The sequence below is a fragment of the Capra hircus genome, chromosome 15, assembly GCF_001704415.2.
Source record: "Capra hircus breed San Clemente chromosome 15, ASM170441v1, whole genome shotgun sequence".
Taxonomy (NCBI): Eukaryota; Metazoa; Chordata; class Mammalia; order Artiodactyla; family Bovidae; genus Capra; species Capra hircus.
Genome location: NC_030822.1, coordinates 32915190 through 32940259, shown reverse-complemented (window position 1 = coordinate 32940259; position 25070 = coordinate 32915190). Strand labels below are relative to the sequence as shown.

Sequence of the window (25070 nt, the reverse complement as noted above, 5' to 3'; positions counted from 1 at the left end):
ATTCTTGCCTGGAGAATCCCATGGACAGGGGAGCCTGATGGGCTACAGTCCCTAAGGTTGCAAAGAGTCAGACACAACTGAGTGACTAACACTACCACTATTACTACTATCCTTGTTGTATAAAAAGCTAAAATTAGAAAATAAGCAGCAAAAGAATGTAAAGGAGAGTGGCAAAAGTACAATTTGACTTTTACACAAGGGAAAAATTGCTTTCGTTATTAGTCTAAGAAACCTATGTTAACACAATAATTAGGTAACACTTTTGCTTATTTAATTAGCAGTTTTTATTAATGAAAATTCACAATGAAAAAGAAGTTTGTGTGGAAGCATATATGCTTTAGCATCACAGCTGATGGTGCAACTGGCAAAATGTAGCAAAGGCTTTTTAAAAGTTAGGAGTGTTCATGCTGTAATCTCTCTTTTGAAAATTTCATCTAATAAAATATCCCTAAATGCAGAAACCAAATTTCTCATAAGATATATCAGTCATACCATTATTTATAGTAATCATGTATTTGACATCCAAGGTTTGATTTATAAAAATAAAGAATTGTAAACTCAAGTATGGGCTTCCTTGGTGACTCAGACATGGTATTTTCACTTAATGGAATATTATGTGAAATATTCCATGTTAAGAAAATATTATGTGACCTTTAAAGGCTCTGCTATAAAATGAAACATGTATATAATGTTAAGAAAAATAAGGAGGATACATGATTGAAACTAACTTGTAAAACAATCTACGCCTTGAAAGAAATGTGCTCAAATTACTAGTGACTTACTTCTGTTTCTATCTTCTAATTCTTTTTTTATGGAGATCTTGTACAGCTTTTATAATTTGTACAAGTTAACATGTATAACTTTTAAAATGGAAAAAATGAAACTGACCATTTATGTATACCAGGGCTTGTCAAAGACTCATTGTTTCCTATTTATTACCTGGGAAGTTCAGCTTTAAATAATAATGCCAATGAATATATCTTGAGTGATTGCAATGTTCCAGAAATCTAAGTGCTTTATAGGTTTTATCTTATCTTCACATCAACTTTATGGCATAGGGACTATTTTTGTCCTCCATTACCAGTGCAAGAAATAAGGTTTACATTGAGAAAACTAAGGTGCACAGTTTTGTGGTTACCGTGCCATGATTCCTAATTAAATTTCATAACCAAATACAGTATTTAATGTCCATACTGCATTGCTTCCTGTTTAACATCTGCCATTTATTTCCTCAGCCTGTGTAAATCTTGTTTTTCTTCTGCCATGTGCCTTATGAGATAAATGACTATTTGTGTTGAGAGAGAACCCTGCCTTTGTTGTGAGCAACAAATCTAGGTTACGCTTCTTGTTTCACAGCCAACCTTCATGTTCTACAGCCTACTTCTTTCTTTATTAAAGGAGAATATTTTTGTTTATTTATCCCCATCTTCTCAATCATGTCTCCCTTTTTTAAAGTATTTTCTGTATCTATCAAACATATCCAAGGTCTGAGTTTTCACTTAGGTAATGAGACATTATAAATTTTATTTCAAATTTTGCTAAGTGTTATGCCTACTGCTTTCACATTCATAGAATCCTATGTGAGAGTTTCCCTGGTCTTCTTTCTCACCAGCGCAAAAAGCTAAATGCATCTTTTCAAAATGGACTATTCCTATTGTATCATTGAGCAGGTCTGATGAGATGCTAAAGTCTGAAGACAATCACTGGGCCTATGTGTTCCCTCAGCAGCTTCACTGAACAAATCTTTTGTGGGTAATTAGGAGGATAAACCATGAGGGAGACTTCAGCCTGTAGGCTCTTGCTCAGAAGGAGGGAACCTCAGACTCTTAGCCTTTCTCCTGGAGAAGGGTCCTCCTAGCGTATGATTTATCTGTGAGCATCCAATTCTGATCACCTGCCCAGAGGCTGTAAAAGAGCCTCCAAAGTCTTGCAGTTCATCAGTGCACATAGACCAGGTCTGAGAGGGAGAGAATGGAAGAAATGGATGACTCCTTTAAGAAAACAAAGGAGTGCTCATGCTCTGTAAAAGTGGAAATTCGAGTATTGGACCTCACCCCAAATAATGATTGATGAAATTGACTATGTCTCTTCCTACAACTTCCGTTCTCTTCTATTTTCCTGTGCATTGCTCTACCTCAAATCATACCCTCTTAACTACTTCCATACACCTAAGAGAATAACCAGATTCACAACTTAATAAATTGTGCCATCTCTCACTCCCAACTCTCTCACTGTTCACTGCTGTCCAATTTATTCATATTCCATTTCTGTCTCAACTACATCTCCCACTGCCCCAGGATTTTAACTTAAAAAAAAAAAAAAGTAGTCCCAAGACTTGTATTCATAGCAACACTATTCCCAATAGCCAAAATGTGGAAACAACCCAGGTGCTCAACACTTGAATGGATAAAGAATACTGGTTATATACATACAATAGAATATTATTCAGCCATGAAAAAGAACAAAATATGATACATTCTACAACATTAATGAATCTTGAGAATATGATGTTAAGTGAAATAAGCTAGACACAAAAGGACAAATATTGTAGGATTCCAATTATATAAGGTACTAAAAATTCGTTGAACTAGAAAGTAGAATTCATCGAAATAGAAAGTAGAGGTTTCCAGGGGCTGTGGGTAGGGGAGAATGAGAGTTATTGTTTAATGGGTAACAGAATTTCAGTTTGGAATGATGAAAAAGTTCTAGAAATGGATAGCGATGATGGTTGCACAACAATGTGGATATACCTAATCCCACTGAATTGCACACCTAAAAATGTTTGTTAGAATGGTAAATTTTATGTATGTTTTACTATGATAATTATTTTTAAAATGTAAAACATCACTATCAATTTTATAACAAGAACATGTTGAAATGATTGCATCTAGGTTAAAGAAAGTATATTAAGTTTTTGTTGCTGTTGTTTAAGTATCCCAAAGAACATATCTGATCACCATACTGAGAGGAGTGCAGAGCCCTGGGGTGAGACTTAGGAGCTCAGAATTCCAGTTGTGCCACTAAGCCTTGTGACCTTGTCTAAATCACATTATCTCTTTGAAGTCTATAAACATGGTGATTAAATTATGCAAAGTCTAAAAAATCTAAATGCCATTTCCAATCTTTTTTTTTTTTTTTTTACTTTTTGGCTGCCCTGTGTGGCATGTGAGATCTTATTTCCCTGTCCAGGGTTTAAACCCCTTCCCTTGTCACCCCCTCTCTCTGTAGTAGAAGCTCAAAGTCTTAGCTGCTGGACCACCAGGGAAGTTATATGATGTGCTCTGAACATTAAGAAAGTGAAAGTCACTCAGTCGTGTCTGACTCTTTGTGATCCCATGGACTAGGCCAGAACACTGGAGTGGGTAGACTTTCCATTCTCCGGGGGATCTTCCCAACCCAGGGATTGAACCCAGGTCTCCTTCATTGCAGGCAGATTCTTTACCACCTGAGCCACAGGTGAAGCCTAAACATTAAGAAGCCAGGAACAATTCTAAAGATCCTGCAAGGCTGAATCTCTCCAGGGACTCCTTCGGAACTGCTTTCTGACCCACATAAGAAAACCAGCCTCCTTCCCTGAGGCCACACCTACTATTTGCCCAAACACTGTATTTATCAACTTGACCTCCTACTCCTTGATTCTACCAATTATAGCTCTCTCCAAAAATCAAACCTTCCCTCAAAGATGGGGAAATTTCCACCCAGTAGATATGCATGGGCTCTCTGAAAGGAGGCCCAGTCCATCACAGAGAGCAAACCATTCTGATCATCAAGTCAATTCACTTTCTGTGAGGCTTGTTTTCCTCTTTAGTTTATTATGGGCAATAATAGTGTCTACCCCTCAGTGCGTTTGTGAGGATTATGTGCAATTATCCATACACAATGCTTAGTGCAGTGTTTAATACATAGTATGAACTCAAAACAACAAAGGTCCGTCTAGTCAAGGCTATGGTTTTTCCAGTGGTCATGTGTGGATGCAAGAGTTGGACTGCGAAGATACCAAAGAATTGATGCTTTTGAACTGTGGTGTTAGAGAAGACTCTTGAGGGTCCCTTCGACTGCAAGGAGATCCAACCAGTCCATTCTGAAGGAGATCAACCTGCAATTTCTTTGGAGGGAATGATGCTAAAGCTGAAACTCCAGTACTTTGGCCACCTCATGCAAAGTGTTGACTCACTGGAAAAAACTCTGATGCTGGGAGGGATTGGGGGCAGGAGAAGAAGGGGACAACAGAGGGAAGATGAAATGGCTGGATGGCATCATTGACTCGATGGACATGAGTCTGAGTGAACTCTGGGAGTTGGTGATGGACAGGGAGGCCTGGCGTGCTGCAGTTCATGGGGTCGCAAAGAGTCGGACATGACTGAGTGACTGGACTGAACTGAGAACTCATAAATACTCATTATTATTATTATCATTGAGGAGATAGACAATAATCCCTGCCTTACAGGGATAATGAGGAGATAGGAATGTGGGTTTCTGCCCGTGGCAAGCAAGACACACAGATTGTTTTAAACACTGATTAGATCACATTAGCCTAGGAGCTTGGAGTTTAAGACCTGGACTTTGTTCCTCTCCCACCCCTCCAATTCACACGTGCACACCAGCAGGACTATGATTGGAAAATGAGATGAAGGAAGGGAGTAGAGTGGAGGGGGGAATTGGGACTTACATGGGATTCAATTTGGATTGAAATGACTGATTATATGCACTAGAGGAGAAAGATCAACAGAAAGGCCATAGTCTTCAAAACTGTACCAGAAAAAATGCTATTGCATTCCAGAAGGTGGCAAACTAAAAACGGGTTATGGCCATTATTTATGCCTTGTTCACACAAACCAGGGTCCTGGGAGAGTGTCTGCCTTTTGTTTCCCAATGGCCTGGAAGGACTTCAAGAAGGAGGCCTCTGGGTGCCTGGGGAGCTGAGTCAACTGAGAGAGGTGGTCCCAGGCAGCCCCTGCCGTGAGAGGCCTCTGGGTCTCAGGCAAGTGCTCGCTGTCGTGAGAGTCTCTTTCCCAGTGAACAAGGGTCTCTGGGGACCAAGGACCATAAAAGCTTTGCCCTGTTCCCAGCCATGTTTATGTTGGCCTGAACAGTGGAGGGCACCAGTTTAGGTACCCAGTTCCCCATGAGAGCCACAGTGTCTGAGGCTGCTCTGTAAGCAAGACAACTCCCATCCCCACAATAATGACATTTACCCCCCACCTCTGAGCAGCACATCATTTACCCAGCCCTGGACTGACAAGAAATAAGAACACCACATAAGTTTGTTTTGAGAGATAGAGATTTCCCCAGGCTTTAAAAATTATTATTAGAAGAAAAGATTTACTCTCAATACATATTTATGACCAGAGATTACCAGCATCACATATCTGAGATTCTTTCCAAAGATGATCACCACCAATTCTCCCAACTGGTGCCGGAAATCATGCCCAATGTCCATGCTTAAATGTCATTTAACTTTAAATATTCAAGCATAATTTACAACATTCTAGGCCTTGTAAGAAATGAAGAGAATACCAAAATAAACAATAGTGGATGTTATAGTGTATGTCAGATATTACCCAAAAGGAAAGAGATAACAAGTGTTGGCAAGGATGTGGCAAGAAAGGAACATATGTGCCCAGTTAGTGGGATTGTGAATTGGTACAGGCATTAGGAAAAACAGTATGGAGCTTATTCAAGAAATTAAAAATAAAAATACCATAAGCAATCATTACCTCAAAGAGATACCTGCACTCTCATATCAGCATCATTCACAATAGCCAATGTATGGAAACAGCCTAAGCATCTATCAGCAGATGAATGGATAGAGAAAATGTGATGTACATATATATTACATATATATATACATACACAATATATGGATATTATTCGGCCTTTTAAAAGGAAACTCTGACATTTGTTACAGGATAGATAAAACTAAAGGGCATTATTCTAAATGAAACAGTCTAGACAGAGATAGACAAATAGTTCATATTCTCACTTATATGTGGAATCAAGGAGGAAAAAAACATCAAACTCAAAGAAACAGAGCAGAATGGTTTTTGTCGGAGGCTGGGAGTTGTGGGCAGCCAAATGTTGATGAAAAACATCAGGAAGGAGAACATCAGTCAGGAAAATGTTGATGAAAAAAACATAAACTCTTAGTTACAAGATAAGTAAGCTCTAAGGCTCTAGCATGTAATGTGATGACTATAGTTAATAATACTACCTTGTATAACTGAAATGTGCTAAGAGAGTACAACTTCAGTGTTCTCAGCAAAAAAAAAAAAAAAAAAAACAAGTATTTGAAGTGATCGATTTTTGTTAATTAACTAAATGGTGGGGATCCAGCCCTTTCACAATATATATGTGTATATAATTGCCACATTTTACCTTTTAAGTATATTACAATTTTATTTATTAATTATACCTCAATATATACATAAATTAACTCAAAGTCAATCACTGACCTGAATGTAAAACTTTTTTAGATGTAAGCATAAATCTATAAAACTCTTAGAAAAGTGTAAGAGAAAACCTTCAGTATTTAGAGCAAAGTTTTTCTTAGTCTTGACACCAAAACCATGATTCATTTAAGGAAAATTGATAAATTAAGCTTCACTAAAATTAAAAATTGCAGCTGTATCAAAGACTCAGTTTAAAGGATGAAAAGACAACATACAGAGTATGAATTGAATATGTGTGCCAATTACATATCCAACAGAGGCCTAGTATCTAGAATAGGAAAAAGACTTTGAAAATTTAGAAAAAAAAATCTAAAGATAGGCAAAAATCATAAAGTGACATTTTATGGAAAAAGATACATGGAGGCAAATAAATATATGAGAAGACGTTCAAAATTATTAGCCCAGTAAAAAATGAAAATTAAAACCATGCTGAGATATCAATATATATCTATAAAAATAGCTAGCTTTAAAAAAAAATGTGAAAACATCAAATGCTAGCAAGGATGTTGGGAAACTGGATGCTTAATGCACTGCTGAGGAAATGTGAAAAGGCATAGCTAGTCACTCTGAAAAACATTTTGGTAGTTTCTAAAAACTGAACATGCAACAAACATATGACTGAGCGTCTGCACTCTGGTATTGATCTCAGAGAAATGAAGAAATATGTGTACCAAAAGCTTGTACACAAACGTTTGTAGTAACTTTAAAATACTAACCCCAAACAGGAAATAAGACATAATGTACTTCAACAGGTGAATTGTTAAGAAAACAAAAACAAACAAACAAAAAAACAGTGGTAATAGCCATACCCTACAATATTGCTCAGCATTTAAAAAGAATGAACTGTTGAAGATGGTGAAATAGGAAGACCCTGAGCACACTTCCTCCCATCAGTTCAGTTCAGTTCAGTTCAGTCGCTCAGTCGTGTCCGACTCTTTGCGACCCCATGAATAGCAGCATGCCAGGCCTCCCTGTCCATCACCATCTCCCGGAGTTCACTCAGACTCACGTCCATCGAGTCAGTGATGCCATCCAGCCACCTCATCCTCTGTCGTCCCCTTCTCCTGCCCCCAATCCCTCCCAGCATCAGAGTCTTTTCCAATGAGTCAACTCTGCATGAGGTGGCCAAAGTACTGGAGCTTCAGCTTTAGCATCATTCCTTCCAAAGAAATCGCAGGGTTGATCTCCTTCAGAATGGACTGGTTGGATCTCCTTGCAGTCCAAGCATGGTTACATCAAAATTACAACTGTTTACAGAGGTGGCTCAGATGGTAAAGAATCCGCCTGCTATGCAGAAGACGTGGGTTTGATCCCTGAGATGGGAAAATCCCCTGGAGAAGGAAACAGTTACCCACTCCAGTATTATGGCCTGGAGAATTCCACAGACAGAGAAACCTGGTGGGCTACAGTCCATGGGGTCACAAAGAGTCAGACAAGATGGAGCAAGTTTCACATACGTACATACAGAGCACATACAGAGCAACTATATATGAGACAGTTTTCCACAGCCAAAGATACAAAGAAGAAATCACAGTGAATGGGTGGGAGGTGCAGAGACACAATGTAGTCAAAATTCACAACCCTGGGAAGGCAACACACAAATAGGTGGCTAATCACAATAGCAGAGATGCTCTCCAAGGCACAAAGGGCCCAAACCCTACATCAGGGTCTCCAATTCAGGGGTCTTGCATCAGAAAGATGAAACCCAAGAACATCTGACTTTGAAGACCAGTAGTGTTTACATACGGGAGAGATAGAGGGCTGTAGGAAAAATCTCCATGTTCTGAGTCCTTAATTTCCTTAATGTCCATGTTCCTTAATTTCCTAATAGAAATTAAGGAAATAATCCCACTCACAATTACATCAGAAAGAATTTAAAAAAAAAAAAACCTTGGAATAAATCTAGCTAAGGAAATAACAGACTTGAACTTTGAAAACTATAAAACTGATCAAAGAAATTGAAGATGAAAAACAGAAATATATATAGTTTCAGATCCCTGAAACTAACACAAAACTGTAACTCAATTATACTTCAATTTTAAACAGGCACAAGCTATTAATACATGGAATAAGCTGGATAAATCTCCAGATAGTCATGCTGAGTGGAAAAAATATAGTCCCCCAAAATTATATACTATACTATTTCATCTGTAAAAACAATCTTGCATTGACAAAAGTCTAGAAATAAGTAACACACTAGTGATTGCCAGGGATGAAAAAGGGGGTGGGAAACAGCAGAGTGAGAGTAGACATAAAAGAAAAAAAAAAAAGAATGACGGAGCCTTGTGGTGATGGAAATGTTCAGTATCATGACTGCAGCAATGCCAGTCTTCCTAAATTGGCATTGCACTGTTGTTTCACAAGATGTTAACTTTGGGAGAATTGAGTGAAGGATATATGGTATCTCTGTGTTGTCTTACAGCTGCATATGAATCTACAACTGTCTCAAAAAGAGTTTTAAAGAATAAAGTATCTCAATTTCTGCTTTGCCATTCCAGGATTTCTTGTTGTTGTTGTAAGTGATGGACAGCCAACAAAGAAGTGGTTAAAAGCTTGGAGATGGGATTGATATGAAACACACATGCCTTAGAATGGTCCCTCTAGTAGGGTGTAGATGTAGGAGTGGAAGCAGGAAAAAGAGCAGATGGACTAGGCAAGACTCAGAGAGGGCACATTTGATGGCCTTTGTTTCTCATTGTGAAGCTGGGAGCAGTAACATATGAGCTACTGAGAGTAAGATGGCAGACTGGACAAAGAGCTTGAGAAGAATGGTGACAATTTAAAAACCAAAAGGAAAATTATGGAGTACTGCCAAAGTCTCAACTCAGGTAAATGAACATGAATTTATTTTGATATAAGATTTGAAAGTTGAGTAATTTTTCCTAAATTTATTTATCACCTATGGAGGAGAAAGGGAGATACACTGGGCCCAGTTCAGCTGGGAGTGCTGTGCTAAGTCAGTTCAGTCGTGTCTGACTCTGTGTGACCCTATGTACTGTAGCCGGCCAGGCTCTTCTCTCCATGGGGATTCTCCAGGCAAGAATACTGGAGTGGGTTGCCATGCCTTCCTCCGAGGGATCTTCTCAACCCAGGAATTGAACCCAAATCTCTTAAATCCCCTGCTGCTGATTTCTTTACCATCCTGAGTTCTTTACCACTACTGCCACCAGGAAGCCCTCAGATGGGAGAGTGCAGCCAAAATCAAAGAGGAGAAAAGTCAAATGTGTTCATAGAAAGCAGCTCCAAGTGAGTGACATTAGTCCAAATTGATTTAGGAAAAAGCTGAGGTCACAGCTATTTTGGAGTAGAACTCTCAAGAAAGGGAGAAAGAAGGAACACAGACCTTACATGTGGGAAGAAACATCAAGAAATGGAGAAAGATTTGAACTGAGTTTTGAATGGCTCTGTAGTTTGTATTGTTTCTACTAAGTTTCCTCCTTTTGACCTAGATTCAACAGGGCAGCCCCAGGCTAGGCGTGTGGGCAGAATCTGTGCCAGCTGCAGTCTGGAGCTACAAGCCTAAAGTCTTGGAGTCCGTCCCAGAATGAGAGCTGAGAGTTCAGAACAGGGTCTGTGGGTCTTTTAGAATCCTGAGCTCTCTCCACTTCCTTTAGGAAGCCTTCTCTGATGCCCTCTGGCTGGGAGAGGCCAACACTACTAGGCCCCTAACACATCATTCCACCCTCCACAAAAATGGGCTGTTCCTGCAGGATTCGTCTTGGAGTTTGGCCAAGACGGGGCTGGCCTGAGGAATATTGTCTTCGAAGGATTTCAAATGCAATTGAAGTGGATCGTCTGTGAAGATAATTTAAACTTGCTGGGGTACTGTAGAATCTATGAGTCTGTCTCCTTTCCTCCATTATTGTTTAATTGCGCCAACCACTTCCCTATTCCAAGAGCTAGCCACAAATTGTTCAGTCCTCAGGGACCCGAGTGGAGTGGCTCCTCTGTGGCTCAGGCCTGGTCTTCCCTGGAGATGGCGCTGCAGCTAAAGCATCTTAAAGACGTCCTGGGCTCTTGCAGGATGTGGAGTTGGCAGAGCAGCTGGAGACAACAAGCAGCCAGGGTGAGTAACCTGGGCTCTCAACACACCTTCTTCTCTGCTTGCAGGATGAGTGACCACTAGTGCCTCTGCCTCAGATGGAGGTAACAGTTGGAAAGGTCTGGAAGTCAGGTAGAAGAAAGAGAAATAACCATTCTTTGACAATAAGAGATGGGCGTGCCTTCTTGAGAAGAGAGTCTGAAGAAGGCTGCCTTTCTGAGGATTAGGGAGTTTATAGCTTAGAGAAGTGGAGAAGGCAATGGCCCCCCACTCCAGTACTCTTGCCTGGAAAATCCCATGGACAGAGGAACCTGGTAGGGTTCCATGGGGTCGCTGAGAGTCAGACATGACTGAGCGACTTCACTTTCACTTTTCACTTTCATGCATTGGAGAAAGAAATGGCAACCCACTCCAGTGTTCTTGCCTGGAGAGTCCCAGTGACGGCGGAGCCTCGTGGGCTGCCATCTATGGGGTCACACAAAGTCGGACATGACTGAAACAACTTAGCAGCAGCAGCAACAGCAGCTTAGAGAAGAACTGGAATCCCAGACCACACTTCCAGGGAGAGGTGCCCCTCGTAGCCTCTGCAGAGAGGAAGTAAATGAGGGGAATTGTCAAGTTTTCATCACATCTGGCATTCATTTTCCTTAATTTATCACTGACCCATTTTTATATCACAATATCAAAAAATTAATTTGGTTCATGATTTCTTTAATTTCTTTACTTGAAAAGTATTTATACAGAATTTTCTTTTCTCTCTTGAATAATTCCTTATTTCAAAGAAACGGGGGCAACAGAGGATGAGATGGTTGTTGGATGGCATCACTGACTCAATGGACGTGAGTTGGGGTTAACTTCGGGAGTTGGTGATAGACAGGGAGGCCTGGCATGCTGCGGTCCATGGGGTTGCAAAGAGTTGGCCATGACTGAGTGACTGAGTTGAACTGAAGTTGTTTTAACACTTTTAATTTTTACAACATGTGTCTGCACAAGCTCTGTGATGGAAACTTCTCTGTTACTTGGCTTTGAATGGAGTGAATTCAGTCATGTTTTGATATTTGCTCACAATGTCTGAGAGAGATTGGACGGAGGGCTCCAGAACTGACATTGTCAGCAACGTCACTATGTTTTCTTTAAAAAGTTTCTGCCAAATTATGCACAATCTTATGCTCCAGAGAAACAATGCTTGTCACCCACCCAAGAAATAAAGGAATTAAAAAAAAAAAAAGTCAGTCCTACCTTTAGAGTGAGTTGATGCTGTTGACTAGATATGACATAACTGTAGGCCCCAGGGTTCAGATTAAAGCCCCTTGTAGCTCTCAGACATACTTTTGGTGGAATTTTATACTCTGCTAAAAGATATCTGTGCAACTCTTCCTCTTACATTCTTTTACTGACCTACCTTTAAAGAGTTTTTGTTTGCTTACTTACTTGTTTATACTTTTTGTATTGAGATTTAAAGGAAAATCCCGGGAAAACAATGAGAGTGAGCCCAGGTCATCAACCGTTTAAGTTTCCACAGTATATTTGCAATTTATTTTGATGAGGCCATTGCTTCTTGTTTAAACTAGGGCTTTTAAAATTGCACTGTTTATGATCATCTCATGTATTTTTAAAGAAAGTACCACTTTTTCAATAAGTGAAGAGATCAGTATTTCACAGCATAGCATTTCAAAAATGATACTACAAAAGTATTTAAATTATAGTTAAATATATTATATATCAATATATTTAGATATTTAATATTTAAATATATCAATGCATTTAAATTATATTATCTTTTGCTTGCTTTCAGATGGAATACATTTTCAATCTCCTTCACGTTTAATATATGCTATTGTGTGAGAACTGATGTTACCTAATATCAGAACTGCCATTTTTCCCATGTTTTTACCTTGTTTTATTCTTCTTCCAGATTGAAAATACCCATCTTTCTGGAGATCTCATCTGTAAACTAAGGATGTTCCCTTCCTGGTCCTTTGCCAACATCTCCTTCTTCCAGCCTCCTGCTTTCCTGATGATTGGCATCCCAGGCCTGGAGGCCATTCATGACTGGATCTCCATCCCCTTCTCCTCCATGTACACTGCGGCCCTCACTGGAAACTGCCTGATCCTCTTGGCTGTGAGGAGGACCCCCAGCCTGCACCAGCCCATGTACTACTTCCTGTCCATGCTGGCCCTCACCGACATGGGCCTCACCGTGGCCACAATGCCCACCACGCTGGCTGTGCTCTGGTTTGACCGTCGGCTCATCGGCTTCAATGCCTGTCTGGTCCAGATGTTCTTCCTCCACTTCTTCTCCGTGGTGGAGTCCTCGGTGCTCCTGGCCATGTCGTTTGACCGCTTTGTGGCCATCTCCAACCCCCTGCGCTATGCCTCTGTCCTCACGAACAATGTCATCATCAGGATTGGGCTGGCCATTGTGGCCCGAGCCACTGTGTCCCTCTTTCCATTGCCCTTCTTACTAAAGAGACTGAACTTTTGCCCTGGCAAGATCCTCCTGTCCCACTCATTCTGTTTCCATGCAGATGTCATGAAACGAGCCTGTGCTGACATTACTGTCAATATCATTTATGGGCTGTATGTGGTTCTGTCCACAGTGGGTTTTGACTCCTTGCTTATTGCGCTGTCCTATACCCTTATTCTTCATACAGTGATGAGTCTGGCCTCTCCCAGGGAGCGTAGCCGGGCCCTCAACACTTGTGTTTCTCATATTTTAGCCGTTCTGGTTTTCTTCATCCCAGTCATAGGTGTGTCCATGATCCACCGTTTTGGGAGACACCTGCCCCCCATAGTACAAGCCCTTGTTGCCTATGTGTACCTGGTGGTGCCCCCTGTGCTCAACCCCATCATCTACAGTGTCAAGTCCAAGCCCATCAGGGAGGCCATGCTTAGGGTGCTGAGGGAGAAGAGGAAAGGCTGATGAAGTCAAGAAGTAACCTCAAAAATGGAGGGAAAACACAGTCAGTTATAACCTATGTCCAGAAAGCCCATATACTGAGCCCTGACCCAGAGACATTATCAAGAGAATGACAAGCAAATGCATATCCTCAGAATCAGCCCTGATTCTTTACTTCACTCATTAACCTCAGCTTTTCTATTCAGAGTTACTCGTGCAAGAGTCTGTGGTTGTTATGAGAGAACATTAAATGAACCATACATAGTCTCTTCCCTCCACTGAAGAATAGAAGTTTCTAAATACACAATTATAATAAGTGCAATAAGACTGTGAGAGGTCCAAACATAGAGCTATAGGAACCAAGAAGTGGTCTTACTGCTTCGACAGGAAAAAATGAGAAAGGAGTCAGGGAAGGAGTCAGGAAAGAAGGAGGCTGCAAAGTGAGTAAGAGCTTCTCAGGCAGAAAAGGTAGGCGAGTCGTGCTCAGTTGCGTCCCACTCTTTGCGACTCCATGGACTGTAGCCCACAGGTTCCTCTGTCCATGGGATTTCCCAGGCAAGAATCCTGGAGTGGGTTGCCATGTCCTCCTCCAGGGGATCTTCCTGACCCAGAAATCAATCTCACATCTCCTATGACTGGCACAGGCAGATTCTTTACCCACTGAGCCACTGGAGAAGCCCCAGGCAAGCAGAGAAGAATGGAAAAGAATGGAAAAACAAATGTGGCGTTCTCTGGTTGCTGTGGGAAATGAGTGGTCAGATGTGCCTCAGCGTTGGAGGCAAGGAAAGCTGTAGTTACCGCTCTTCACAGCTATAGATCCAACGGACATCCCTTGCTCCAAAGGGATAGCTCCTGCTATCCCTTGCTATTCTTGCTCAAGAATGACCTTCCTCTAGCCTGAGATCATAATACTAGAGCCTCTAGTTCAGTTACACGTCACTCTCTGTCTCACCTCTTAAAATTCCATGTGCCTGGGACAGAAATACCTTCATTCTAAAGTCATCCCAAAGAAGCAACTCAGGTAGGAATTTTCTTCACTGGCAGCTGCATTGGCAGAAAAACAAAGAGTCAGCAAATTTAAGCAGGATTTAGAGGCCAATGTTTGAAAACATAAATGTCCTCTTAAGATGCTCCTGCACATATGTCTTAGATCCTGATGTCAGTTTGGGGGCTATATATTCAGCAGTCATACTGCTAGATGATATACTAGATCCACATTTAGTCTTTAAGGAGCCCCTTACTATTTTCCATACTGGCTCCAGGAGAGTACACCATCACCAACAATGTGCAGGGTTTCAGTTGCTCCACATGCTCACCGATGCTTGTTGTCTTTTTCTTAATGATAGTTGTGAAGTGATAGCTCATTTTGGTTTTGATCCTTTTTTTTTTTCTAATAATTAGCCAGGTTGAGAACCTTTTCATATCCCTATTTGTTTATCTTTGGAGATGTGTCTGTTCAATTCCTTTGCCCATTTGTTTCTTCAGGCTATTTCTTTTCTTCTCTTTTTTAGAATGGCAGGAGTCCCTTACATATATTTTATATCAGTCCTTTATGAAGTATGCGGTTTGCAAATATTTTCTTCTTTTCAAAAGTTTTCTTTTCACTCCGTTGATTGTTTCTCCTTTTCCATGCGTTTTTAGTTTGATGTATCCCCACATGTCTAATTTTGCTTCTGTTGCTTGGGATTTTAGTTTCATATTCAATAGGTCATTGTCAAGTTCAATTACATGAAGCTTTTCCCTAAGTTTTCTTCTAGGTGTTTTATACTTCCAGGTATTAGGTTCAAATAGTTGATCTATTTTCAGCTAATTTTTGCATGTGATGTGAGATCAGGCCCAATTTTACTCTTTTGCATGCAGGCATCCAGTTTTCCCAATGCCACTTGTCAAAGAGACTGGTCTTTCTCTATGGTATATTTTTGGGATCCACGTTAAAAATTAGTTTACTCTATATGAGTGGGTTTGGATCTTCATTTTTTATACCAGTACCATACTGTTTTGAATTGCAATACAATTTAGGTTACAATACATAATCTTTAGATTTGTAACACATTTTGAAATCAGAAAGTATGTGTTGCCTCCAGCTCTATTCTTCTAGTTTAAGATTGCTTTGACCTTTGTGGGTCTTTTATGATTCCATATGAAGTTTAAGATTGTTGCCACATTTGTAAAAAATATCATTGAGATTTTTATATAAATTTCATTGCCTTTACAGATCACTGGGGGTAATAGGCACACTTTGACAATAATGAGTCTTCCAATCCATGAATACACAATGTAATTTTATTTATTTGTGTCCTCTTTAATTCTTTCTTCAGTTATTAACAGTTTTCCATGTACCAGTATTTCACCTCCTTGGTTAAGTTTATTCCTAAGCATTTTATTTTCTTTGATGCTACTGTAAAAGGGATTATTTTCAAAATTTCCATTTTGGATAGTTCATTTTTAGTGTTACAAAAACAAAATGGATTTTTCTGTATTCTTTGTATCCTGCACTTTGCTGAATTTGTTCTAATAGCTTTTTATGGAATTTGAGGGTTCCAAAGACATATGATCATATTGTCAGCAAACAGAGAAAATTTTACTTCTTTTCCAATTTGTTTCTTTTTCTTATCTCACTACTTTGGCCAAGACTTTTAGTACTATGTTGAATAGAATTGGAAAAAGTAAGTATCCTTCCCTTGTTCGTGATCCTTGTTTCTGAGAAAAATCTTTCAAGTTTTTATTCTTAAGTATAAGGTTAGTTATGGGCTTGTCATACATGTTCTTTATTATGCTCATGTACATTTCTTACAAATCTAGAAATACCATAGTCATTTCAGCATTATTCACAATAGCCAAGATAGTAAAACAACCCAAATATTCATCAACAGATGAATGGATAAAGAAAATGTGCTAAACACATAAAGTAGAATATTACTTACCCTTTAAAAAGAAGAGAATACTGCTATCTGCAACAAGGAAATATTTGGGGGTGATGGATATGCCTGTCATCTTAATTGTGATGAATGATTTTATGGATGAAAAGATATGTCCAAATGAATCAAATTGTATACATTAAAGGAATTCAGTTTTTTGTACATCGGTTATACCCCAATAAAGCTATTATGCACACATACACACACACACACACACACAGATGCTTCTGCATGTTGGCTCTGGGGCCTCTTCATGCTTTCAGTATTGTTTTCACTCTATTAGAAGTAAAGGAAGCCCCTGGGGATGGAACAAGTTAGCAAGGACAATGTCCTTGGTAGGAAGGCATGCTACATCTCTAAAACACAGGTCCAGAGACATGGATGAGCTCCCATGTCTACCCCCAGTTGTCTCTCTGTGTCTGAGGCCATTTATTCCTCATATGTCTTCCCAGGTTACTTGATCCATAGTTGCTATGCAACATGATGGGGCTTTCACAAAATCACAGGGAAAACAGAAACAGAAGTGAGTCTCCTTAACCTGCAAGAACAACCCTAGGAACCAAGGAGAGAGTGCAGAGAAAGAGACGCAACTCACCTGAGTGTCCGTAAGGCTCACTTGGAGGGACCAGGAAGTGCTCTGTGTGACTCCAGATAATAGATCTGATATCATTGGAAGGCACAGTGAAAAAAAGGTTGAAGTGCCAGTAGAATTTCCTACAAACGTAGCGGAATGGATGAACCGAGAAAGGGTGATGATCCTAGCACTCTCCGCCACAGAGGTGTGTCTGCTTCTCGCCACTCTCCCTTTGGTCCCTAGGGTTGTTCTTGCAGGTTGAGCAGATCCACTTTTGTGTCGGGTTTTCCTGTGATTTTGCGAAAGCCCCATCATGTTCCATAGTTTCAAAGTTGCTCAGATCCACAACTTTCCAACCAAACACATGTTTTGCACATTGTCCATTTCCCAGGGAAGACTAAGCAGAGACTATCCTCTGTGGTCTGTGGCCAGGACATCCCTGGGGAGCAGCAAATCACTAAGGCACCCAGTCAGTGGTATAAAGTAGCATTTAAGTTGCAGAGTTTTTCTGGGTTCTTCAGAATGACGGGCAATAGAGAAGGCTGCAATGATAGGAAGGGTGAGTAACTTAGGTTAGAACTCTTTTTACATTATTAAGAAGGGTGGGGACCTGGTTAGTGAGTCTGAAATTCTCTCTCTGTCAGCTGCTGTCATGTGGAGGAATCAGTGGGATGGAGGATGAGTGGATGCCAGAAGCAGGAAGAAAAGGATTCCAGGCCATTATGAATACTAGGTCTGCATCACCAAATAAAAGAGAGGAAGTGAAAAGGCTACTTTCCTGATGCACAGATATTGTCTAATTCAGATAATTATGCAGAAACCCAGACTCTGTGTCCAAGAAGATTAATACCTTTTTTATTTCTCTAAGAAAGGCATCAATGTAAGGCTATCTTTAAAATCCCACTCCAGAGAGCATCCTGTGGGTGATCTGAATGTTTGCTAGGTTTCTACACTCTCACTATGAGATTGTCCTTTCCATCTTTCTGAGTAAGAAGAGGCTTTTAGAAAGAACCTGGCTTAAATATTGCAAAATGACTACAACATAGTATTAGATAGCACCTCCATCATGTCACACAATTATAAGATTTCTTTATTTCTCTCTTTTGTATAAAAAGAAAACAACTTGGCTTTGAGGTCACATAAAGAGTGTATGTTGGATTCAGCCTTTTGCTTCTCAGCTGTTTGACTTTCCAAGACACACGGAGTCACAAGATAACACAGTCCTAGAGTGCTAAAGTGGAAAGGATGGAATTCCTCAGGGGAGAGCTATAATTTAAAATATCTTTGACCCTTTAGTGTGCTGGAGATAATAATAGAAGACCAAACCTGATCTGATTCCATGTTAAAGTGATTTATTACAAAATTCTGAATGACATGGGAAGCAAGAAACATATCAATCCAACTTGGCTGCTAAAATAGGCATTTTAGTAAAAGAACAGGGAGAAAAAAAAGCCTTTCCTTTCTTTCAACACAAAGAATCTTTCCCAATGTTCAGTTCAGTTCAGTTGCTCAGTTGTGTTGACTCTTTGTGACCCCATGGACTGTAGTACACCAGGCTTCCCTGTCCTTCACCAACTCCCGGAGTTTACTCAAACTCATGTCCATCCAACCAACTCATCCTCTGTTGTCCCCTTCTCTTCCTGCCTTCAATCTTTCCCAGCGTCAGAAGAAGTGAAGTGAAGTCGCTCAGTCATGTCCTACTCTTTGCAATCCTGTGGACTGTAGCCTACCAGGCTCCTCCATCCATGGGATTCTCAGGGTCTTTTCAAATGAGTCAGTTCTTTGCATCAGGTGGCCAAAGTATTAGAGTTTCAGCTTCAGCATCAGTCCTTCTAATGAATAGTTGGGGCTAATTTCCTTTAGGATGGACTGGTTGGATCTCCTTGCTGTCCAGGGGACTCTCAAGAGTCTTCGCCAACACCACAGTTCAAAAGCATCAATATTAGACTCCTCATAACAATGTAATATATATTAACAAAAGAAAGGTAGAAAAGTCATTATCTGGATATAAAGAAGAAATTGGCTTGGTTGTACTAGAGTTGCTCAAAATATGACTTATGTGGTATACTATAATTTTAGCCCCTTAAGCTCTGAACTTCTTATAATGTTCAGCTTAAGTTACCATTTGGATCTTGCTACCACAGCCAAGAATAATAGATCACATAAATGCCTACAGTTGCATGGGATCTACATATCAACTATGGAAAAGGTCAAGTTCTAGGATAGGGGTTTGAGAATAATTCAATAAGAGATCAATTAATGCAGAATGAAAGAAAGAGACCTGTGACATTAATCCCAGATAAAATTAATCCTGATTCCTTCAAATTAAATGGAGAGCTGACACATTCTATTTTGATTTATGCTGCCAATAACAAAGAGTATTTCCTGGGTTGATCCTAAGCAAATCCAAATAAAATGGGATAATAATAAATATTAGCTGAAGAAACCACTGATCTTTATACAAAGTATATAGTTTAAGCTGAAGGGTTGAGATAAGGGGAACTAGAAAATGAAATTATTTTCACTCAATTATTCATTTTCTTGTTTATTAACTGATTATCCCTAAAAAAAAAGAGGATAGAAAATTTTGAAATCATCAAAATCAGAACAGTAAGAGGGAATGAGAGAGAAGAAATATGTCTGGGATTAGAAAAGCAGGAACAAGGAGATAATTAGCACAGCAAAAGGCAAATGGCTTTATAAGAAGGACACACAAGGTAACAGTGAGCATTAAGATTTTTGGAGAAATAGGAAGGAGCTTCATTTGGAGAAACTTCAGTCTTATTAACATGGAACATCAAAAGAGAACAATCTCTTCTTGATAATTTGATCCTGCCAGCCCCACACTTAACAAACCTCCAGTATCTAGTACAGCCCATGGCCAATACAGAGGTTTAAGACTGTTGAAAGCATATAAGCCAAATAGACCTGAATTTGGATTTGGTCTCTTTCCTGGAACAGCCTAGACAAACTCTCTAAGCCTCTTCCTTCCAGTTTAATGTATTTTTTCCTTTTTTTTTTTTTCTGGTGTGTACAACTTTTAAAGTCTTTATTAAATTTGTTGCAATATTGTTTCGGTTTTATGTATTGCTTCTTTGGCCACGAAGCATATGGGATTTTTGCTCCCAAGCAGGGATAGAATCTGCACCCTCTGTGGAGGGTAAGTCTTAACCACTGGATCACCAACAAAGTCCCTGTAATTTTTATTATTTGTTAAAAAGATACAGTAACACTTACTTTATGTCTTTTTTTTTTTTTGAGACAGAGAGATATTATTCACAAACAAGAATGTTGGGGGGGTCTAACATCTAGAACACAAGAGCTTCGATAATTGTTAAATTAGGAAGTTAATTTGCTCAGCATTATTTTGTTGCTGTTGAGTCACTCAGTCATGTTTAACTCTTTTGCAATCCCATGGGTTGTAGACCACTAGGTTCTTCTGCCTGTGGGATATTCCAGGAAAGAATACTGGAGTAGGTTGCCATTTCCTTCTCCAGGGCATCTTCCCAACCCCGGGATTAAACCCGTGTCTCTTGCACATGTCCCCTGCATTGCAGGTGGCTTCTTTATTGGTGAGCCACCAGCTCAAGATCAGATGCTAAAACTTTGTGACACTACTAGGACAGATTCCACTGAACCGTTAAAAACCTGAATTTATGTCCCTGACTTATGTCTTCAGTTGGCTTCTGTGAAAATTCTGACTCAGAGAAGAGAACCTTAGGTCTCGTCCTCCTGCAGCTGTGGCCCTCCCAGCTAGGGCTGAGGTCAGTGATCAGAGATTACAGGTAGCCCATTCAAGGACAAATCAAATCTTCCAGATGAGTGTGCTAAGAGGCTGAACAAAGGTTTAGCTGGTATTCTAAAAACTACGGCAAATGTTCAATGAATGGTGTGCGCAAATGATTTCTGTTTAGCAACTACTGTAGCCTGGATTGCAAAGGCACCCAATGACCCAGACAGATACTGTCTGGGCAAGGCAAAGCTGGACCCCAAATTCCTAAATGTTCTCAGGGACCTGGTGAGAATCAAGTGTCTCTTCATTTACCGAAGTTTCTTAGTGAAAGTGAAGGTGAAAGTGAAGTCGCTCAGTCGTGTCCGACTCTTAGTGACCCCATGGACTGCAGCCCACCAGGCTCCTCCATCCATGGGATTTTCCAGGCAAGAGTACTGGAGTGGGGTGCCATTGCCTTCTCCAAAAAGTGGCTTCCTTAACCAGGTGAAAAAATGTGCAGCTTCACTCATCAGGGAGATCCAAGTTGAAATGACTCTGAGATACCCCTTTGAGCTTTTCGGATTGGCAAAAATTAAGAAGCTTGACATTTTCTGGGCCAGGCTGTAGGAAAACAGGAACTTCTAAAATAGACCATGGAAATGCAAATTTTAACAGCCCTTGTGAAGGGGAATTTGGTTATCTCAAACCAAACTGTTGATACATGTGTGTTTCCTCTTGATCTTTCCCACCAAAAAAAACTCTTTATCTGTGAATTTACCCTGAAGATATACCTCCAACAATACAAAAATAAATACGCACAAGATTATTCACTGCAACATTGTTTGAAGTTGCAAAATATTGGAAACTGCTAAAATCCTTAACCATAAGAAATGCAAACATAAAGACTGGTACATCCATACCACGTATGGAGTATGATGCAGCTACTTAATATAATTTTCAGCCTAGGTATTTATCATTACTGGATCTTGATTAGAAGACAATGTCCTAGGATTTGTACTCAGACACTCCAAACACAAGAAAATCTCAAGTTTTAATAGTTCAGGAAAACGCTGCAGTTTTCTCTTCCTTTGTTGGACTTCAGAATTTCTCTTTTCACTTTAGATAAAATATTTCACTTCTCTATCAGCAAAGTAATTATGATAGAACACATGATAACTATGTGAAATTGGGCTTCCCTGATGGTTCAGTTGGTAAAGAATCCACCTGCAATGCAGGAGACCCCTGTTTGATTCCTCGGTTGGGAAGATCCCCTGGAGAAGGAATAGGCTACCCACTCCAGTATTCTTGGACTTCCCTTTTGGCCAGCTGGTAAAGAAATCACCTGCAATGTGAGAGACATGAGTTCAATCCCTGGGTTGGGAAGTTCCCCTGAGGGAAAGGCTTAATCACTTAAAATATAACATCATTTAAACTATAAAAAAAATTCATTCTCAATTGAATAAGAATAACCAGGACACAGAGAGGAGGATGACAATGATCATGAGCATTTTCAATGTGCTGTATATATTAAAGAGAGCTGCTGTGCCTGATGCTGCTAGGTCACTTCAGTTGTGTCAGATTCTGTGCGACCCCATAGATGGCAGCCCACCAGGCTCCCTCATCCCTGGGATTCACCAGGCAAGAACACTGGAGTGGATTGCCATTTCCTTCTCCAATGCATGAAATTGAAAAGTGAAAGTGAAATCGCTCAGTCGTATCCGACTCGTAGCAACCCCATGAACTGCAGCCTGCCGGCTCCTCCATCCATGGGATTTTCCAGGCAAGAGAACTGGAGTGGTTGCCATTGCCTTCTCCTAACACACATCAATTTATTTAAAGAAAACATTGGATGGAAGGGTATAAGTTGTATAAAATTTACATTTAGTAAAAACTAAATCCATTCCTGTCATTTATTTGCTGGTAACCATAGAAAATTTACACTATGTCCTACATGCCATATTTGTTTTGATGACACACTGGCTAATGTATGTACATTCCTAGAACAGTTAACAATATAAAGTAAAAGCTGAGAAATGGAAAATAAATAGTGAAAATGCCTACACAGCATAATTATCTGCCTATTGACAGGTGTCTGGTCAGTGTCTTTGTGTCTGTCCAGATTGAAAAAGTCACAAATTTCTGGAGCCCTCATCTGGCCCCTAAGGATGTTCCCTTCCTGGTCCTTTGCCAACATCTCCTTCTTCCAGCCTCCTGCTTTCCTGATGATTGGCATCCCAGGCCTGGAGGCCATTCATGGCTGGATCTCCATCCCCTTCTCCTCCATGCACACTGCGGCCCTCACTGGAAACTGCCTGATCCTCTTGGCTGTGAGGAGGACCCCCAGCCTGCACCAGCCCATGTACTACTTCCTGTCCATGCTGGCCCTCACCGACGTGGGCCTCACCGTGGCCACAATGCCCACCACGCTGGCTGTGCTCTGGTTTGACCGTCGGCTCATCGGCTTCAATGCCTGTCTGGTCCAGATGTTCTTCCTCCACTTCTTCTCCGTGGTGGAGTCCTCGGTGCTCCTGGCCATGTCGTTTGACCGCTTTGTGGCCATCTCCAACCCCCTGCGCTATGCCTCTGTCCTCACGAACAATGTCATCATCAGGATTGGGCTGGCCATTGTGGCCCGAGCCACTGTGTCCCCCTTTCCATTGCCCTTCTTACTAAAGAGACTGAACTTTTGCCCTGGCAAGATCCTCCTGTCCCACTCATTCTGTTTCCATGCAGATGTCATGAAACGAGCCTGTGCTGACATTACTGTCAATATCATTTATGGGCTGTATGTGGTTCTGTCTACGATGGGAATAGACTCCTTGCTTATTGCGCTGTCCTATACCCTTATTCTTCATACAGTGATGAGTCTGGCCTCTCCCAGGGAGCGTATCCGGGCCCTCAACACTTGTGTTTCTCATATTTTAGCCGTTCTGGTTTTCTTCATCCCAGTCACAGGTGTGTCCATGATCCACCGTTTTGGGAGACACCTGCCCCCCATAGTACAAGCCCTTGTTGCCTATGTGTACCTGGTGGTGCCCCCTGTGCTCAACCCCGTCATCTACAGTGTCAAGTCCAAGCCCATCAGGGAGGCCATGCTCAGGGTGCTGAGGGAGAAGAGGAAAGGCTGATGATGTCAAGAAATAACCTCAAAAACAGAGGGAAAACACAGTCACACAGTCATAACCTATGTCTGAAAAACCCATTTTTCTGAGCCCTGACCCAGAGCCATTATCAAGAGAATGACAAACAAATGCATATCCTCAGACTCATGGGTGAAAAACAGTCCTGATTCTTTACTTCACTTATTAACCTCAGCTTTTTCATTCAAAACTTACTTGTGCAAGACTCTGTAGTTGTTATAAGGAATAACATTAAATGAACCATAGGGAGTCTCTTCCCTCCATTGAAGGATAGAAGCTCTAAATACACAATTACAGTAAGTATAATAAGGCTGTGAGAGTTTCACACAAAGAGTTATAGGAATGTGGAAGAGGGTTTGCTCCCTTGCCAGGGGAAAATGAGAAAGGTCTCAAGGAAGGAGGCTAAAAGGTGAGTCAGTTGTCAGGAAGGCAAAGAGAGGTCACACATAATCACTGGAAATGATTGTAAAAGTGAATAAACTGAGATGTGGAGTTATCTGGTTGCTTGAGGAAAGGTGAGTGGTCAGATGTGGCTCAGCATAATGTGTGTGTTTATGTGTGTGTGTACGTGCTACAGGCAATGAAAGTGTAGTACAGCTCTTCAGAGCTAGGGATCCAATGGACATTCTTTGCTCCAAAAGTGTACCTCCTTGCTTGATAATGGTCTTTTTCTGGCCTTTGACTGTCACCTGAGATTCTAATTTCAGAGACTATAGATTTTAATTACACATCATTCACGCCTTCCTCATCTCTTAAAATTCCATGTCCCTGGGTTAGGAACATCTTCATTCCAAAGTCATCACAAAGAGACCACTGAGGTAGGCACTTTCTGCATTGTCAGCTGCACTGGCGGAAAATCAGGGAGCAGGTAAATTTAAGCAGGGTTTAGAGGCCTATGTTTTGACATAAATATTCTCTTATGATGCTACTGCATATATCTTTTACATCCTGGTGTCCATTTTGGTGGGCATATATTCAGAAGTGATAGTTAGATGATATAGTAGCTCCCCATTTAATTTTTTAAGGATGCTCCATACTATTTTCTTAGTAGCTGCACCAGTTTACATTATCACCAATGATGCAGAAGGTTCCATATTCTCCACATCCTCCACAATGCTTGTTATCTTATTTTTTTAGTGATAGCTGTGAGGCGACATCTCTTTGTGGTTTTGATTTGCTTTTTCCTAAAAAGTAGCAAGTTTAGTTGCTACTTGCTTTGCAAGTTGCTTTTTATATGCCTATTAGTATTTCTTCAAAGAAATGGCTATTCAGTTCCTTTGCCCATTTTTTAATCAGGTTATATTTTTGTTCTTGAGTTACAGGAGTACTTTATATA

At 40.5% G+C, this 25070-nt stretch overlaps 2 protein-coding genes across 2 annotated transcripts; both read left to right on the top strand.

Moving 5' to 3' along the window:
* On the top strand, nt 12452-13414 carry LOC102183619 (olfactory receptor 51I2-like). The gene has a single exon (XM_005689836.2). The coding sequence runs from the start codon at nt 12452-12454 to the stop codon at nt 13412-13414; it is 963 nt and encodes a 320-aa protein (XP_005689893.2).
* LOC102172829 (olfactory receptor 51I2-like) lies at nt 22760-23722 on the top strand. Its single transcript, XM_013969683.2, has one exon. The coding sequence runs from the start codon at nt 22760-22762 to the stop codon at nt 23720-23722; it is 963 nt and encodes a 320-aa protein (XP_013825137.2).

What these genes read in the sequence shown, in the direction of transcription:
- LOC102183619 (XM_005689836.2), top strand. Translation starts at nt 12,452, where the DNA reads ATGTTCCCTTCCTGGTCCTTTGCCAACATCTCCTTCTTCCAGCCTCCT.
- LOC102172829 (XM_013969683.2), top strand. Translation starts at nt 22,760, where the DNA reads ATGTTCCCTTCCTGGTCCTTTGCCAACATCTCCTTCTTCCAGCCTCCT.